This window comes from Felis catus, chromosome D4 (assembly GCF_018350175.1).
Source record: "Felis catus isolate Fca126 chromosome D4, F.catus_Fca126_mat1.0, whole genome shotgun sequence".
Classification (NCBI taxonomy): domain Eukaryota; kingdom Metazoa; phylum Chordata; class Mammalia; order Carnivora; family Felidae; genus Felis; species Felis catus.
This window is the reverse complement of record NC_058380.1, coordinates 60,725,556-60,742,791: the sequence shown is the minus strand read 5'-3', so window position 1 is coordinate 60,742,791 and position 17,236 is coordinate 60,725,556. Positions and strand designations below refer to the sequence as shown.

Genomic DNA, 17,236 nt, shown 5'->3' with positions numbered 1-17,236 from the left:
ACAAAACAGTTGAATATATGGGAAGGGGGGAAAAGAAAAAGAGAGAGAGAGAAACCATGAGAGACTTTTAATGATAGAGGGTTGATAGAGGGAGGTGGGCGGGGGATGGGCTAGATGGAGGATGGATATTAAGGAGGGCATTTGTTGGGATGAGCACTGAGTGTTGTATGTAAGTGATGAATCACTGAATTCTACTCCTGAAACCAATATTGCACTGTATGTTAACTAACTAGAATTTAAATACAATTTTTTTAAAAAGATTCTGCAAAATTTGTCCACATTTTATACCTACAAGTGTTTGGAGTTCTTCAAAGCTTGGCAGGAGATGGGTAAGTTAGATCTCCACCTTTATCAAAACACGAAATGTCCTCTTGTCCACAATGTCCGCATCTTTCCCAGCTGTGCAAAGTGGTCTATTTGCATAAAAGTGATCCTTTCAGAAGATGTTCTGTGCTTTTCAATCATCCCTAGAAATAAAATCACAGCTCCTGTCTCACCTTACGATGAAATGTTTTCACACTTCAGGGAATTACTTGCCATCACCTGAATATGGAATTCAGTTGGCATTAGTTTCAAAATGATACTACTTTCAGCTGTCTACAGGATTTCAAAAAGGTGTCAAAGTGGCCTTAGAAGGTGTTTCTCGTTCTGAGAACAGGTTGAGTGATTCTCTTTGTTGCAAAAGCCGCAGGGTCTCAGACTTTGGGTTTCCACCAAAGGAAGATCCTTTTTGGTGCTTTCTCCCGAGAATTGAGTGGAAACCAAAGTATTGTCTGTGCTATTACTTGATGAAGCAAGAGCATAGTGAGAGTAAAGCAGTGTCTCTTTAAAACAATTTCTTTTTCTGGGGTGCCTGGGTGGCTCAGTCGGTTGAGCGTCCAACTTCGGCTCAGGTCATGATGTCGCGGTCTGTGAGTTTGAGCCCTGCGTCGGGCTCTATGCTGACAGCTCGGAGCCTGGAGCCTGCTTTGGATTCTGTGTCTCACTCTCTCTCTGCCCCTCCCCCGCTCATGCTCGCTCTCTCTCTCTCTCGCTCTCTCTCTCTCTCCCTGTCAAAAATAAATACACATTAAAACTTTTTTTAAACAATTTCTTTTTCTAATTGCATGTTAATGGAGAGATAGGAAAGAATTTATTTCTGGAATAGGAGCAACATGCTGTAGTGAAATGGCGTGGGCATTGAAATCAAACTCGGATCTGACTCCCAGCAGCCTCACTTACAGTGAACCTAATATAGAGTGCATAACCTCTCTTGGTCTCAGTTTCTTGGTCTGTAAAATGAGGATCATCCCCCTTTCCACTCAAGCTTGTCAAAAAGATTCATTGATAGAATGTGTCGATTTCCTGCACGTTTACTGAATTTTGATGGGTCATGGGTCTTGGCCAAGGAGAGACCCCACCCACTCTTCATGTCTCCGATTTATTTAGCCCAGCATATGGAAGCCCAGTATCAGCCAGCAAGGCAAATACAGCAGATGATGCTGTGTGTAGCCCCCGGGGTCCCTAATGAGGGATGCTCAGCTGCCTGTGACACAAGTCAGGTCTCACTGGCTCAAGAAGCTTAATTTTGTGCTGCCCCATAGCCCATTTATAATTGAGGCTGATGTCACCCCTCAGGAAGAACTTACAAAAACATTCTCTATCCTTAATAAGAAATACGAACCAACCTGCAGCCCCCTTCTGGTCCTCACGCCAAACAGTCTGAGCAGAGTCGCCTTAATGGGTAGGACACAGGCGCAGAGTCGGGCCAGGCTCCAAGGGCCTCATCTCCGCCTCCATCTTTCCAGCACCCCGGAAGACCTTGTCCCAGGATAACAGGACACATGGGTGTTTAATGGATAATCATGATAATAACGATGATGCATATCTCAGCTTTAATTCACGTGTGTTGTTTTCATTATTGATTTTGTGCTCTTCAGATGAACCAGATAAAGTCACAACCAGTTTTAAAACAATTAGTTTAATTTTGCCTCTGCAGTCTAGCGGGAACCTATTTGTTTCAATATTAATAGTCACGTTGTACGATTTATGAATTTCAGCTGAGATCCATAGTGTCTGAGCTAATATGGCATTTCTCTTTTATTTTCGTTTGTTTTGTTTTTAGGGTCAAGTTGTGTTCCGGAATGGGGAGAGGATGGGGACCATTAAATTTACTCAATTTCAAGGTAGGCTTTTTGATGCTTATTCTTTCTAGTTGATGAGTTCTTATGTGGGGATGTTGTGTTTCTGCAATAAAATACATCAAAAGAAATGAAAGTATGATGTTCCAGATAAGAGACAGTAGAGTCAGTAGAAAACACTTCTCTGTGAAAACATTAGTTTCAACTTATTTAGAATATTTTTCTCAACTGCATGGCTTCTCAGGCTATTCAGTGTTCCCACATGACTCTGAGAGGCTCGTGAAAGTATAGAGAGTGGGGGTTAAGCCCGCTCCAGTATTCTGAGAAAGCTTGCATTGTTTTTTTGATTATAGAAATTTTCAAACAGACCCTAAATTTGAGAGAATTGCATAATAAACCCTGTGTACCCATCACCTGGCTTCAACCGTCATCCGCATTTTGCTAATCTTGCTTTATCTTTACTCACCCACCTCACCCTTTTTTTTCTGTAATGTTTAAAACAGCTCCCAGACATTATCTCATTTCAATCTATAAATACTGCAGTATGCATTCCCAGTAGATAAGGACCTTTCAGAACATAACCACGATACTATTATCCCACCTAAAACATTTAACAAAGATTTTTTTTTTAAGTTTATCCATTTGAGAGAGAAAGAGAGGGAGCACAGGAGCAGGGGGAGGAGCAGAGAGAGGAGAGAGAGAGAATCCCAAACAGGTTCCACACTGTCAGCCAGACTCGGCTTGATCTCACTAACCGTGAGATCATGACCTGAGCTGAAATCAAGAATCAGACACTTAACCGACTGAGTCACCCAGGCACCCCTGACAATGATTCTTAGTTGAATCTTAGACACTTCTAGTCTATGTGGATTCTCTGATTTTCTCCAAAAGGCCTTTACGTGTGTGGGAGAATCCACACAAGGTCCACTCGTTGCATCTGGTTGATATCTCTTTTAACCCATAATCATCCCCCACATGCTTGTTATAGGTCATTTTTTTAAAGAAACTAGGTCATTTTTTGGATTTTTCTGTTGTCCGTGTTCGAAGGGGTTCAGAAACCTTCCAGACCACGTTCCTCATGTAAGGTGGAAGTGGAGGCCCCGAGAGGGGTTGGGGCTTGTCAGAGAGTACAGGGCATCTGTGGGAGTGGGACTGGGCTTTCCTCCAGGTAGACACCTCCGTCAGTCATCAGCAGGTTTGTTAGCCAAAACCACTAGATGCACTGTTCTTTACCGCAGTTTTTTTTAGCATCTGGATGTTTCTGGAAAATCCAGAAACAAGAGCAGTGCCTTCTGCGTCAGATCCCAAAGTCATCCGAGGGAAAGCAAAAAGTGAAATCGAGTTATTCAGGTTCATTCAGACAAATCCCACCGGATTGAGATCAATGAGGAGAGGTGTTTGGTACTATGGCTCCGTAATTCAATCTTGTAGACTCACCCATTCGTCTTCTGATGGCAGGTAATTGAAACGCATGTCAGCTCCCTGGCATGCACAAAAGATGTAATTTTCGGCAAATGCAATTATTTTCCCATTTGTTAGTCTTGCTTCTTCATTGGTTGATCCAAGTAAGCATCTTGGCAAAGATACTTCCTTTTTTTTTTCTTTTTTTGAGTGATTGTAACTAAATTCTCCTGTCACATTTCCAGTTCTCAAATTATATCATTCTGGGAGAATATTTTATAAAATATTGATTGGCTGATCACAGCTACAAGTGCGTGCCAATTTTATTGCCTTTTTTTTTTTCATACGTTAGGATAAGACACCAACCCCAGTGACTAGTTTTAGGCATTTGTAAGGAAAGCAGAGGAGCAAACAGAAGTTCAGAGGTGGGTCTGACCCACCTTAGCTCAAGTCCATATAGCACATCAGGCAAGTGACTTCACCTGTGGAGTTCTCCTCTGTAAAATAGGAATATAATCCTATTTACCTTCTTGGAATATGGGAAGAATTCAATGAGATAACACATAGAAATATGTGCACGTATTTCTTGCTCAGCAAGTAGTGGCAATTATGATTAGCACTGTGTCAAAAATTATGACACTTTTCTGGGGCAAATCCAGATTTTCTTGGTGTGTTGAAACCCCCCCAGGTGCCTTTCCATCTGCCTGCCCTTTATAGCTTCTCCCCACACTTAGCCATATGTAGGATGTCAGACAGGGAAGGGTCTTAGAGATGATCCCACTCCACTACCTCATGGTGTAAATGGGAAACTGAGGCTCAGGGGAGGGAGGTGTTCTGCCCAGGGACACAAGCCAGTTAGTGGCAGAGCTGAGACTGGACCTCAGCTCCCCCCGCCTTGTGCTCACATGCCTACCTCTGCCTGTTTTCCCTTCACATTTGTGTCCAGTTTTTTTTAATTTGTTTAATGTTTTATTTATTTTTGAGAGAGAGAGAACCTGAGCAGAGGAGGGGCAGAGAGAGAGGGAGACACAAAATATGGAGGAGGCTCCAGGCTCTGAGCTCTCAGCACAGAACCCGACGTGGGGCTCGAACCCACAAACCGTGAGATCATGACCTGAGCCAAAGTTGGATGCTTAACCGACTGAGCCACCCAGGTGCCCCTGTGTCCAGTTTTTATTGAACGTCAGAGCTGGGCCTGCAGAGACTCCTGTTTATACAGGTTTTTTCTCATATAATTTATTGTCAAATTGGCTTCCATACAACACCCAGTGCTCGTCCCAACAAGTGCCCTCCTCAATGCCCATCTCCCATTTTCCCCTCTCCCCCACCCCCCAACAACCCTGTTTGTTCTCTATATTTAAGAGTCTTTTATGGTTTGCCTCCCTCTCTGTTTGTAACTATTCTTTTCCTCCTTCCCCTCCTCCATGGTCTTCTGGTAAGTTTCTCAAGATCCACATATGAGTGAAAACATATGATATCTGTCCTTCTCTGACTGACTTATTTCACTTAGCATAATACCCCCCAGTTCCATCCACGTTGCTGCAAATGGCCAGATTTCATTCTTTCTCATTGCCAAGTAGTATTCCATTGAATATATAAACCACATCTTCTTTATCCATTTATCAGTTGGTGGACATTTAGGCTCTTTCCATAATTTGGCTATTGTTGAAAGCACTGCTATAAACATTGGGGTACACGTGCCCCTATGCATCAGCACTCCTGCATCCCTTGGGTAAATTCCTAGCAGTGCTATTGCTGGGTCATAGGGTAGGTCTATTTTTAATTTTTCGAGGAACCTCCACAGTGTTTTCCAGAGCAGCTGCACCAGTTTGCATTCTGTATGGGTTTTTTTTTTTTAATATTTACTTATTTTTGGGAGAACACAAGCAGGGGAGGGGCAGAGAGAAGGGTGACAGAGGATCCGAAGTGGACTCTGCTCTGACAGGCTGACAGCAGCAAGCCTGATGTGGGGCTTGAGCTCATGAACCACGAGACCATGACCTGAGCCAAAGTCAGATGCTCAACCGACTGAGCCACCCAAACACCCCTGTTATATGTTTTTAAAACATAGATCCTGTTGACAGAGGGATTCTGTTATTTGGGGGCTGAAATGAGCCACTAGAATGCTGGGGGCATGTTCGTGTCAGCACAAGAGTTCATTTTCCAAATGTAAAGGGTCTCAGAGGTGCACTGTCTGCCTGGATGGAGGGGCATTGCATTATTGAATAGGCTGTCCACCTGAAGGGTGCCTGGTTATCATCTGGGAAACTGAGGCCCAGACCGGGGAAGTGACTTGGCTGGGGCAGATCCATCCCATGGTGAGGTCATTCCTTCTAGTCTCTGGCCCCATGCTTCCCTGGGCTGGTCCACACAATGTTTTCTAGGACTTTCCAGGATTTAGCCATAGGATGGGCCTGCCCCTTATCCTGGATTACCTACTCTTATATCGCCACTGGCCTTTCAAAAAGGCTTCTAAATGGGACCACCATGTTTTTTCTGCCGTGTCCTTCACGCTGACTCTCTCCCTGTCTGCTTCTCTCTCCCTTACTCCTGCCTTGTATTTAGAGGGGACAGTGAACAACAGGGCTTACTTCAGAGCTTGGCTGAGACAGCCAGCCCCAGCAGTGGGGCCTCTCTTTGCAGGGGCTGCTTCGAGACTCACACTCAGGCTGTCTCAAAGCCCACTAACCTGATCTTGTAAGATGGCCCATCCCACCCTTCCTCTGAAGACCTCACGAGATGCTCTTTCAGCTCCTTGTTTGTGCAAAGCTCCTGGTGCCTTCCAGACTCTTGTACCTACCATAAAGGAAGCATTTTGTAGGAGGCTCTGTGTTTGCAAAACTAAAACACGAGTGAGTTGGAAATGGGAGGCAGCTTTGGAGAGAAGACTAAAAGGGGAGTCAATAAACCGTCCTCCTGCACTTTCCGATTCCAAAGCTGTAAATGCCTGGAATTTGGTAGTCCTCTAGTACAAGTTTATTGAATTAATCTGGGAGCAAAAGACCTGGATTCAAGTCCTTGCTCTGAAACTTAGCAGCAGTGTAACCCTGGGCAAGTCACTTTATCTCCCTGGGCCTTAACTTAATCCTCTGGAAAATGGGATGGCACTAATGCCAGCCCTTGCCCAGTTGGAGTGGGGAAAGGGCCACATGAGATCTTGCTCTATAAATTCTCAAGAGCTGGGAAGCTAGTCACATTCCCGACGCAGTGCCTGGCTTCTGGCCAGCTCTTGGTAATGCTCACTGGATTAGCTGGTGATAGGACTTGTGGAAGTTTAAGAACATCTTCATTTACTTGTGGTTTGCAGTGACTTGTCTCGCAAACAGCAGTTAGCCTTGACGGCAGAGTGAACCAAAGCTAATTCAAGATGGTGGCCATTGTTGCATCAGCCTGGAGAAACTGCCTCTTTTGTAAAGTTAGGAATGCTGGATAAACAGAACTGTTCTAAAATAACGTGCCAGGGTTAGATTCATGGCCTCCCTTGAGACGGAGGCATTTTTAATCCAGGAGAGGCTTCAGATCCCTACGAATGATCTCTCCATTTACTTCGTTTTCAAGGGTTCCCAGAGCTTTTAACTGTCAACAGGACAATCGTAGAGTGTAGATGGTGGATGCCATCAGTGACACATCCATACTCCCTGAGCATCCATTATTTCCAAAGAAATAGCTCGTTAAAGGCACCTGAACCCCTCACCCTGTGCAAGGAGAAGGCCAGATGTCCAGGGAGTTAGCCCTTCCAGGGACAGCCTTGCACCAAGGAGGAGAGAGAAGCAGAGGATAAACCTCTCAGTAGCCTTCCCTCTTGGGTGGGGAAACTGCAAGGTATGTTCTGCTCTGTCTCTGGGGGTCCCCAGTGGGATTTTGCCTCAGCCGCCCACCCAGAAACCTGCTCATTAATGCCCCTTTACTGGCTCCCTTCCCTTCCCTGTCTTACCTCCCCCACACCCCTTCAAGGTGCCCTAGGATCACCTCTCCAGTAAATTCCATGCCCTCTTACTCTTGCCTCGCGCGCTGTTCTGAGTGACCCACCTGTGGTCAGAGCAGGAGTTAGCATCCTGTTGGCCGCACACCTTGGGTGGAGTGGGGGGCCAAGGCCCGGACTCCTTTCAGTTCCACGTTCACTCACCCTCCCCCACGCTGTCGCTGACTTTCATGAAACCACGTGGAGAGGAGGATGAATGCCAGGGAATTGGCTTCTTTTTTCTCTCAAGAGAAGAAAGAATCCATGTTCCTGCCGAAGTCTAAACACGGTTGGGAGTTTGCAGCAGGGGAGGAAGTCGAGTGAAGCCATGATTAGAGCCTTGTTTGTGCTCTTCGGCAGCTCTGAGCATCTGTGTGCTCCACTCGCCGGCCCTGCCTTCATTAGACCTGTTTGTCAGAGTCACAGCAAATGACGATGTGCTTGAGTTTCACACGGCTTCTGTGCAACATAAAGGGCTTAGACTTTGGACTTTTATGTTTCGGCACCTGATTTGAAGGGCTGGGGTCTTGCATCACGCCAATGGCATAAATGTCATTTGGAAGATACCTAGTGAAATGTGGGCTCGTCCTCCCCGCTGGCAGCCATTAATTACCTTTAGGTCTTTGGGGTAAGAGATACGGTTCTATGCAGTGCGCATTTCCTGAGCACCTGCCGCTTTACCAAGTCCTCTGAGGGAAGCCAAGTTGAATAAGATACGGCCCCTGCCTCCCAGGGGCTTCGTGATTTCTCGGGCAGAGAGCAAGGCCGATAAAAGTGGGAAGATGATTTCCCAGAACCTACTAGAAAACTTTCAGAGCTAGTCTGGCCCTTGTTTGAGATGCTCGAGGCTGGTTTTTAGTATCAAGGAGTGTGTCGTAGCTCCCTTCACCCAGCCGTGGGTCTGGAGAGGCCAGTTGGTTGGACTGCCGCTCGCCTTGGTATAATTAAGATGGAGACATAGTCCACTAACCTGCAGGATACGGTGCGGGGCTGTGGGTCAGCAGGAATGGAAGGACACACGTGTAGGTGGGCTCCTTGACGCTGGGAGCCTGACTCTGACACTACCCAGCCTTTGTGATGCAGGCTTACCTTTCAGAGAGCCCAAGAAAGGTAGCCTGGAAGACAGAATTATTAACAGACCTTGTGTTTCATTGAGCTGTAGACTCTCCATGTTGAAGGGAGCCCTGACTCTCTTTTGCAGCATTACCTCTACTTAAATGCCTCCGGTGATGGGGAACTCATCCCCTCATATGGAGAAAGTCTATGAGTGTTCGAAGTCTATGCCTCTTCATCACTAGCTAGGTGCTGTGGCTTAATCTCTCTAAGCCATCATTTCAGCATTCAGTTTAAAATAGTAAAATTAAAGATCACTTTCTTTGCCTTGAGTGATGGTGACAATTCGATGGTGTGAAGCTATGAACAGTTCGGTGACTGGCACAGAGAAGGGCTGTGGCAACTGTAACCCCAGATTTGCACCCCCCCCCCACCAGAATTTCTTGAGAAAAGTAAGATCTTCCTCCCTTAGGACACATTTCACGTTCCTCATTTCATGGGACATTGTTATCATTGGTCCAGGAAAGCCCCTCTCTGTTTGTCTATGCCCTTATCTCTAGCATTTGTTCTTATCCCGCACTCCCGCCTCCCCCAGGAGAGGGCAAACACTCTGAGTATTTTAATGCATATATTGTGTTGATATGTCCTCACAAAATGTGGATTGATGTCTTGAATGCATATATTTTGATTTATGTCAATGCAACTGGATTACATATCTTCTTCTGTTTCTTTCTCTTTTTTTCCCTCCCACTCAGCACTTCCTTTCTGGAGATGCTTCCATGTTTCTATGTGAACATCTGAGCCATGACTTTCACTGATCATTCCATGGGGTGCATTCATGCTTTATCCATCCGTTCTCCCAGTGACAGACACCCAGGCCACCTTCAGCTCCCTACCTATACAAATAACGAGTGTCCCCTTATGAACCCAACTGGGCATTTACTTAGGACAAATGTCCAGGAGCAGAACTGTTGGATGGGGAGGTGGGTGAACACTAAACATGCCTAAGATCTGCCAAATGGCTCTTTCAATACCCACACCCATCTCCACTGCCACCAGCGTGGAGATTCCTGTGTCCCTCCTCCCACAAGTACTTGCCAATCCCTGGCTGTCTCATTTTCTGCCCATCTAAAGGAAAAAGTAATATCGTATTGTGGTTTTAAATATCATTTCTCTGTTAACTAATGAGGTTTGGGCATTTCTTCCCGTGCTTATGGGCCATTTGTTGATTATGACCACTTTTATTTTGAGGATACTGTCTTTTCCTTGTTAACTTGCTAGAGATCCTTATATATTCTAAATCTTGGTTTCCTTTTACCTTTAGGCTTTGTAGATATCTTCTCTAATTCAACCACTTGTCTATAAAGTATTTGTTGAACAGAAGTTCTTAATTTTGATGTGGATGAATTCCTTTTTCTCCCATATGGTTTGGGCTTTTGAGGTTTCTAAAAAATCATTTCCTGGCACCTTCATGCCAGGTCCTGGCTGGATATAGAGGGGTGCTGAGCTGGGTAAGATGCATCCCTGCCCTCAGAGAGCTCCTGGTCCAGTGGGCACAGACACAGAACCTCAAGTGCATACGACATGTGGTGAGGGCATTCAGAAGAGGGGCAATTGGCTCCACCTGACAGATTCCAGGAAGGCTACCTGGGAGATGTGGCACCTGAGATGAATTCTGAAGGGCCAGTGGGAGCTAGCCAAGAAGAGAAGAAAAAAGATATTCTAGGTGCAAATAACCTGTTGTGTTTATATGTGTCCTGTGCATCCCCTGCTACTTAGCTTTTGTCCCGGCCCAGTTTACCTCAGTCCATAGACAAATCTGCCCTTAGCAGGGTTATTATATTCCCAGGCCATTTGACCAGTGTCCACCTGGCCTGTTAAAATTTTTCAACCAAAGGTCACTGACATTAATTTGTTAAAAACGTGGCAGCGACATATTGTTTGTGAAGACAGAGAAGAATGTTTGCAGGATTCGGGCCAAGGAAGCACAAAGTCTGTCTGCTCAGTGCTGCCAAGAGGTGCGGCTCAGCTCTGCTCCTCACCGGGTGACAGGAGGGTGACCCTCTAGGGCCTGCACTCAGGCAGTGACCAGACCGGGGATTACTTCCTGGGGAATTGGCTGGCCACCTGGAGAAGAGTAGAATCAAAGCCCATGATCACTGTGCTCTGACCTCTGAAGAACCACCAGGAACAGGGGTCCATGTGATGTGTGCCCCCCTCCCCCCGCCCAGTCAGAGCCAGGACCCGTGAAGGGAAGTCTCAGGAGGCAGATTTCAACTTGGAATGAGGAAGACCCTTCAAAGCAATTGCAGAATCACCGAACAAGAGTTGGAGGCCGTGAACATCCCCCCATCCAGCCTACTGGCTTTAGCAAAACCCACGAAGGGGCCACGACTTCCTGGGGGCTCCTCACTGAGGTGACAGGGGACCCAAGACTAACTCCAAGGGTCCTGTCTACCAGCCAGAGTTCTTTCCTACCCCGAGTTTAGGATTTTGGTAGGGGGTCCTAGAATGAATGGAGTCATTGTGTTAGGCTTTCATGTTTTATTTTTGTTGAGTCAAATCCATCCTTTGTTTTTTGCCTCAGAGTCATACACTGAGTCTGTATGTTTGTGACAAACTTTAAAGAACACGTACACCTCCTTCCATTCAGATCTAGAGCCAGTTGAGGACAAATGGACCGTGAGGGGGGAGGGGAGGAGAGCCCACGTAGCAGGATGTTGGCGACCCTATCACTCGTCCTCCCGCCTGGGGGTTGCGGTCCCAGGAGGAGGCAGCTCTGATTGAAGCTGTTTCCCGGCCGTCTCGTGCGTGCTCCCAGGCCCACAGCCAGCGAATATTTTCAGACTGGACTTTTTTTGGCAGCCCAATTTTCACCAATAGGACCTATTTTCTTTACGTATCATCCAAATATAAAATTTGAAATAAAGAAGGAGCTTTTTAAAGAAAACCCTTCTTTTTGCCCCACAACAAGGAAGCAGCATTGTTCTGCAGGAGAGGGGCTCTCTGTTCCACACTATTTTTAGCTTCTTAGAACAGAAAGTGTCGGCATTGAAAGGCCTTCAGTCAAATGTAGTGGTTCTCAACTCTGGCTGTGTGTTAGGATCAGCTTAGGAGACTTTTAAAAAATCCTGCCGCCCTGGGGCGCCTGGGTGGCTCAGTCGGTTAAGTATCTGACTTCGGCTCAGGTCATGATCTCACAGTTCATGAGTTTGAGTCCCACATCGGGTGAGCTCGAGCCCTGCTTTGGGTGAGCACAAGCATCGCTTTAGGGTGAGCCCTGCTTCTCTCTCTCTCTCTCTCTCTCTCTCTCTCTCTCTCTCTCTCTCTGCCCCTTGCGCATTTGCACCCTCTCTCTCAAAAAAAAAAAAAAAAAAAAAGTACTGCCGCCCAACCCACCCCTCAACACCCCAGAAGTTCTAATATAATGGACCCATATTAGGACTAGGGCATATGTTTTTTCTAGCAGTTCCCCGGGTGATACTAATGCCCAGCCAGGGCTGAGAATCATTGGAAGGAAGCCCTGCAGTGCAGTTAGCAGATGGAGAAACTGAGACCCAGAGAAAGGGACAGTGTGTCCAGGGTCACACAGTGAGTCAGTGGCAAGCACGGCAGAGTTGTGGGGGCAGGGAGGCCAGCCAGTGACACTCTCAACACTGCAGCCCTCTGCTTGGTTCCTTCATCCCCACCCCCCACCCCCTGATGGACCCTTCTAGTCTGTCCACAGATCCCCTGGTACACAGTCTGCAAGGCCCGGCCTATAACCAAATGAGTGGCTAATGTTGTTTGCACGGTGGAGTTACCAAGGAAGCCAAGAGTTAACAATTGAGAGTGCTGCGTGCCTCTCACGGTCTCCATCAGCGGGGCCACGGGTGAATGGAAGAGCACGGGGGCACCAGCCTTCCACCTGCAGACCCCAGAGGGGCCCTGGGTACAGGGCGGGGGGTGGGGGCAATACTCTGTGTTACCTGGGGATGCCAGAAGCAAGACTTCAGGTCCCGCTCAGGAACTAACCAGTCGGCAGGAATCAGAAGGCCTGGGCACACCTCGGGCACAGCTCCCACACCAGAGGCAGTCTGTCCCCCATGCCCTCAGCCCACAGAAACTGAGGTGCTCAGGGGGGAGGAGCAGGACTCATGGAAGGCTTCCTGGAAGAGGTGGGTGTAGGGTTGGGTCGTGTTGGTTTAGTAGAGGGAGGGGAAAGCCACCTTCCAAGCAGAGGGACCATTGTGGGGAACCATGGCAGTAAGAAAACATAGGGAGTGTTAGGGGATCTAGTAAATAGCTCGGTTACTTTTTTTTTTTCTTTTTTTAATTTTTTTTTCAACGTTTTTTATTTATTTTTGGGACAGAGAGAGACAGAGCATGAACAGGGGAGGGGCAGAGAGAGAGGGAGACACAGAATCGGAAACAGGCTCCAGGCTCCGAGCCATCAGCCCAGAGCCTGACGCGGGGCTCGAACTCACGGACCGCGAGATCGTGACCTGGCTGAAGTCGGACGCTTAACCGACTGCGCCACCCAGGCGCCCCTCGGTTACTTTTATCATGAGGCAAACGACGACGTATCAAACACTTACTGTGAGTTAGGTTGCAAGCCAGAAACTGCCAGTATTCTCTTTAGTCCTCATGGCCACTTTGAGAGTTCCCATTTTAGAGCTACAACAACCTGCTAACAAAGTGCAGGCTGGAGGGAAATACTATCTGCAAATGAGAACAATTTTACCTCCCTGGTAGGATTGGGTGAGGCTATCATCCCTAAACTACAATGTCAGAGACTGTGAATTTTTTTTTGAATCTTTATGTCTCCAGCCTCCAGCCTGGAGCCTGACACATAATAGTACCCCCCCCCACCCCCCATCAATGTTTGTTGAATGAATGAATGAGTGATTAAGAGATTGAGCATAAGCATCCCACAGCACCCAGAGGTCCCCCATCAATGTTTGTTGAATGAATGAATGAGTGATTAAGAGATTGAGCATAAGCATCCCACAGCACCCAGAGGTCCAAGGCCACCTTGATCATGGGTAAGGACAGAACCTTATCTTCCACCACCCACACTGAAGCTTTTGAGGGATTCTTAATCATGAAATAACCTGGGGCCGGCATGCGCTCCGGAAATGTGGGCTCAGTGACCAGTATGAGCTCTGCCCTGTCTGAATCCAGAGGTAGGGGAGCCAAGTTCAGGCCACTTGGTCGCTGCCCAGCACATAGCTCTGAGTGTTCACTTCACTTACTGGGGCGAGTCAAGCCCAGCTCATGTTTTGCCATGAGCCTTAAATCCAAGAACATGAGAAGCACCAGTGATCCCCCAAGCAGTACCCCAGGGAGAGATTACGGTGATTATGGCTTTCTTGGGAAGCCGAGTATTACTTTGGTGCTAAGGGACAGTACAGTAGGGTGTGTGAACCAGAGGGGTGGGCTGTGTGGCTGGGGCACAGTGGGGTGCCAGCCACACCACTTCCCGGCTCCTGGTGATCTGTTCCAATCAGTCTGCATATTTCATGAGCTGCCTCCCCACGCCAGATAAATAAATCAGGGCCTCCTCCTCCGAGCGGCAGGAGCTGATTGGGGCTGAGGACTTCAAAAGGCCAGAGCAGGGATGCCGGAGCTCCCAGCAGAGTCTGCTAATGTGACATTTAGGAGCTGTGACCCAGGCAAGCGACAGCCACCTGCACAGTGTGACAGCCCCCAAATGGCAGGGAGACCATTGTGGGGAGAAGGGAGTGACTTTTACAGGCCTGTTTTCCACCCCACAGTCAAAGGCACACAGGCGAAGGTGGCCTATGGGATTCCCTGTTCCGCTTCCTGAATGTTTATAAGGGACCAGCAGCACATCTGCATCTCTTCAACGAAATTCACTCAGAGCCAGAGCCCCAGCCAGCCGGCAGTTCCTGCGGTTACATGTTCGGAATTCCTGTACCCGCGCCACCTTATGGCATTCTTATGCCCAGCATCTGCAGCTCAGGGGACCCGCTTGCCCTACGTTGGGCATGTGGGCACAGCTCTCTGCAGTTATTACACTCAGGAGGCCCACATGGCCCGTGGTAGCTTGGCACAGAACTGTCACTGCTCAGGGATCCCATCAAGGCAGCCCCATGAGAACATAGGCGGTGGGAAACGTCCCGGGTTTGAGGCTGGGCTCTGCTCTTAGAATGAGGGAGGGGCAGCAAAGCTACAACCTGCTGAGCCTCAGTTTCCTCATCTATTTGGTGGGACTGAAGCCACCAACTCTAGCCATGAGAACTGAACAAAAAAAGGCACCTAAAGTTCCTGGCACAGATCCAGGCACGTTGTCAGGGCTCGGTGACTCTTCCGTGGGCCACCCTGCCCTGCCCACTCCCCAACCCTGTCAAAGCCAGTTCTGCCCTGGGGGCTTCACTCTACTTCCACATTCCTTGCCTTTGGCCCTTCTTCCCCTGAACCTGCTTCATCTCCGGTCACCAGCACCCCACACACCAAATCTACTGACCCCCTGCCCTAGTTCTAGTCTCTCAGTGACATATGACATTGTCCCTCTCCTTGGCTCCCGGGATGCCCACTCTCTCCGCCATCCTGCTCCCAACATCCTGGCCAGTAGTTCCCAGTTCCTTGCAGCATCCTTGCTCTACCAAGCCCCTAGGAGGTTGGTGCTCCCCAGGATTCTGCCCTTGGTCCTCTCCTCCCCTTGGCACTGTCCCTAGGGATCTCCTACCTGCCCCCATGCTCCAGCTCCCAGCCTACATGCTGATGGCCCTGACTCGCTCCCTAGCCCAGAACTCTCCCCCGTCTCCAGACCCAAGGACATCGCCACTCTCATGATCCATAAGCATGTCAGGCTTAGCGTGCCCAAACCAGAATGTAGCAACTTCCCCGCTTCTCTGACCCTCTCCTGAGTTCCCCACTCAGGGAATGGTACCTGAGCCCCCCAGGCACTTGCTTCACTCCCCTGTTCCCCATATCCCCCACACATTTGATCACACAGTTGTCCAGATTTTACTTGGAAAAAAGAAACCTCTGTCAAATCTGATACCCCCATTCTTCATTCTTCTTGCCACCACCCTGGGCCAGTTTTCATCATCTCTGTTCCTGGAGATGACCAAAACAATGACTTAAACCCACCAACAGAATAATATCAAGGATGAAGGTAAATTCAAATGAATCACTTGGGTCTGAAAATACACCTGAACAAGTATATATGAAGGAGATTGTGCTCGATATGACCCAGCAGAGCAATGTGGCCTCTGAAAGATACTAATTCCACCTGAGGATGCATTAATAAGAATATAATGTGCACAGTAAAGGAGGGGACAGTCCCCTGTACTTGTGTTGACCAGATCATGCCTGAAGAAGTACATTGGTTGGTCCTTAAGTCTACACTCTATCAGACACAGTGACATTGTATGGTGCAGCCTAAGGAGGGACCTGGAGAGGGCAGAATTGGAAATGATATTCTGTAAGGTGAGGTTGGGGTCTGGCACCTGGGAGATGATCTGTCTTTGTCTCCAAGTCTATAGAGCTGTCCTGGAGCAAAAGGAGCAGAAGTGGTTTGTGTGGTCTTAGATGACAGAACCAGATGCCAGAGGAAGGTTATAGAGAGACCCTTCAGCTCAGTGACCAGGAAGGACTTGGTAACTAAGTCCAATTATGAGGGCAGTGAGCCCCCATCCATGAGACATACAGCAAAGGGCGGGTAACCAGTGGGTGAGATGGGGTAAGAGGGCTTCTGTTCCACCCCAGATCAGGTTAGAGGTTTTGTGATTCTACCTGGAAGAGGCTCTGGGGAAAAGGAAAGCCTGTGAGAATATAGCCAGGGCCCACAGGGGAGCAAGAACTGGGACAGGAGCAGCCAGCCATGGGCACAGGGCTCAGTCTAACCAACCACTGTCTCTTGCTCCCGCAGACAGCAGGGAGGTGAAGGTGGGAGAGTACAACGCTGTGGCCGACACACTGGAGATAATCAACGACACTATCAGGTTCCAAGGTAAGGCAGGTGGGCTTCTCATAGAAGGGGGCCTGCTCAATTGCTCCCAGGCCCAGATATTGTCTGAGGGTTGGGGACAAGCTCAGAGTCCTTGACTTCCTAAGGAAGAGGGAACCTCCTTTCCTCGTATCACACATGCTCGCTCACTTAGCATAGTGTCCCCATCACTCACATGGGAGCTGGATTTCCAGCTCCTGAGAGGGGTCACTGGAATTTGCATGGAGAGCTGGCTTTCACTGGGGTATCTACATTTAAACCAGTCCATGGCCAGGAGTAATTCTATTTAAATGTGGCCCAGCTAAATTTAGCTCTGTATCCTTCTTTGAGAAAGCATTTGGTTGGGTTAGTAATAAAGCCTGTCCACCTGCTGGTCTTCCTGGAAGACCATTCCCTCTTCTTCTGCTGGAGAACTCTTCCTCAGCTTCTAGAACGAGATCAAAGGACACCTCCTCTGTACAGCCTTCCCTGATTGCCCCCCACCCCCATTAGCTGAGCTAATGGGTCCCTTCTCTTGGCTTTCACAGTGTTTGTCTCTGCCTTTCCCATAGTCACTGTCTTTTGCATGGAAATTTCTAGGTTATTGGACCATGAGCTCCCTGAATGGATTCCACTTGACTTTCAACCCCTAATGCCAGGCAGGGTCTGACACATGTTGAAGGTTCACATTTGATGAAAAAATAAACACATGATTGATCGAGTGAGTGGGTGACTGGGTGGGTGAATAAATGAATGAACAGGTGA

The 17,236-nt window shown here is 48.0% G+C and overlaps 1 protein-coding gene across 1 annotated transcript in view; it reads left to right on the top strand.

Annotated features, from left to right (window-relative positions):
- Nucleotides 1-17,236, top strand: part of GABBR2 (gamma-aminobutyric acid type B receptor subunit 2) — a 352,196-nt gene that overhangs the window by 249,324 nt on the left and 85,636 nt on the right. The window contains exons 8-9 of the mRNA XM_045042557.1: nucleotides 2,105-2,165; nucleotides 16,415-16,495. Coding sequence (XP_044898492.1) covers nucleotides 2,105-2,165; nucleotides 16,415-16,495 — 142 coding nt within the window. The remainder of the gene's footprint in view (nucleotides 1-2,104; nucleotides 2,166-16,414; nucleotides 16,496-17,236) is intronic.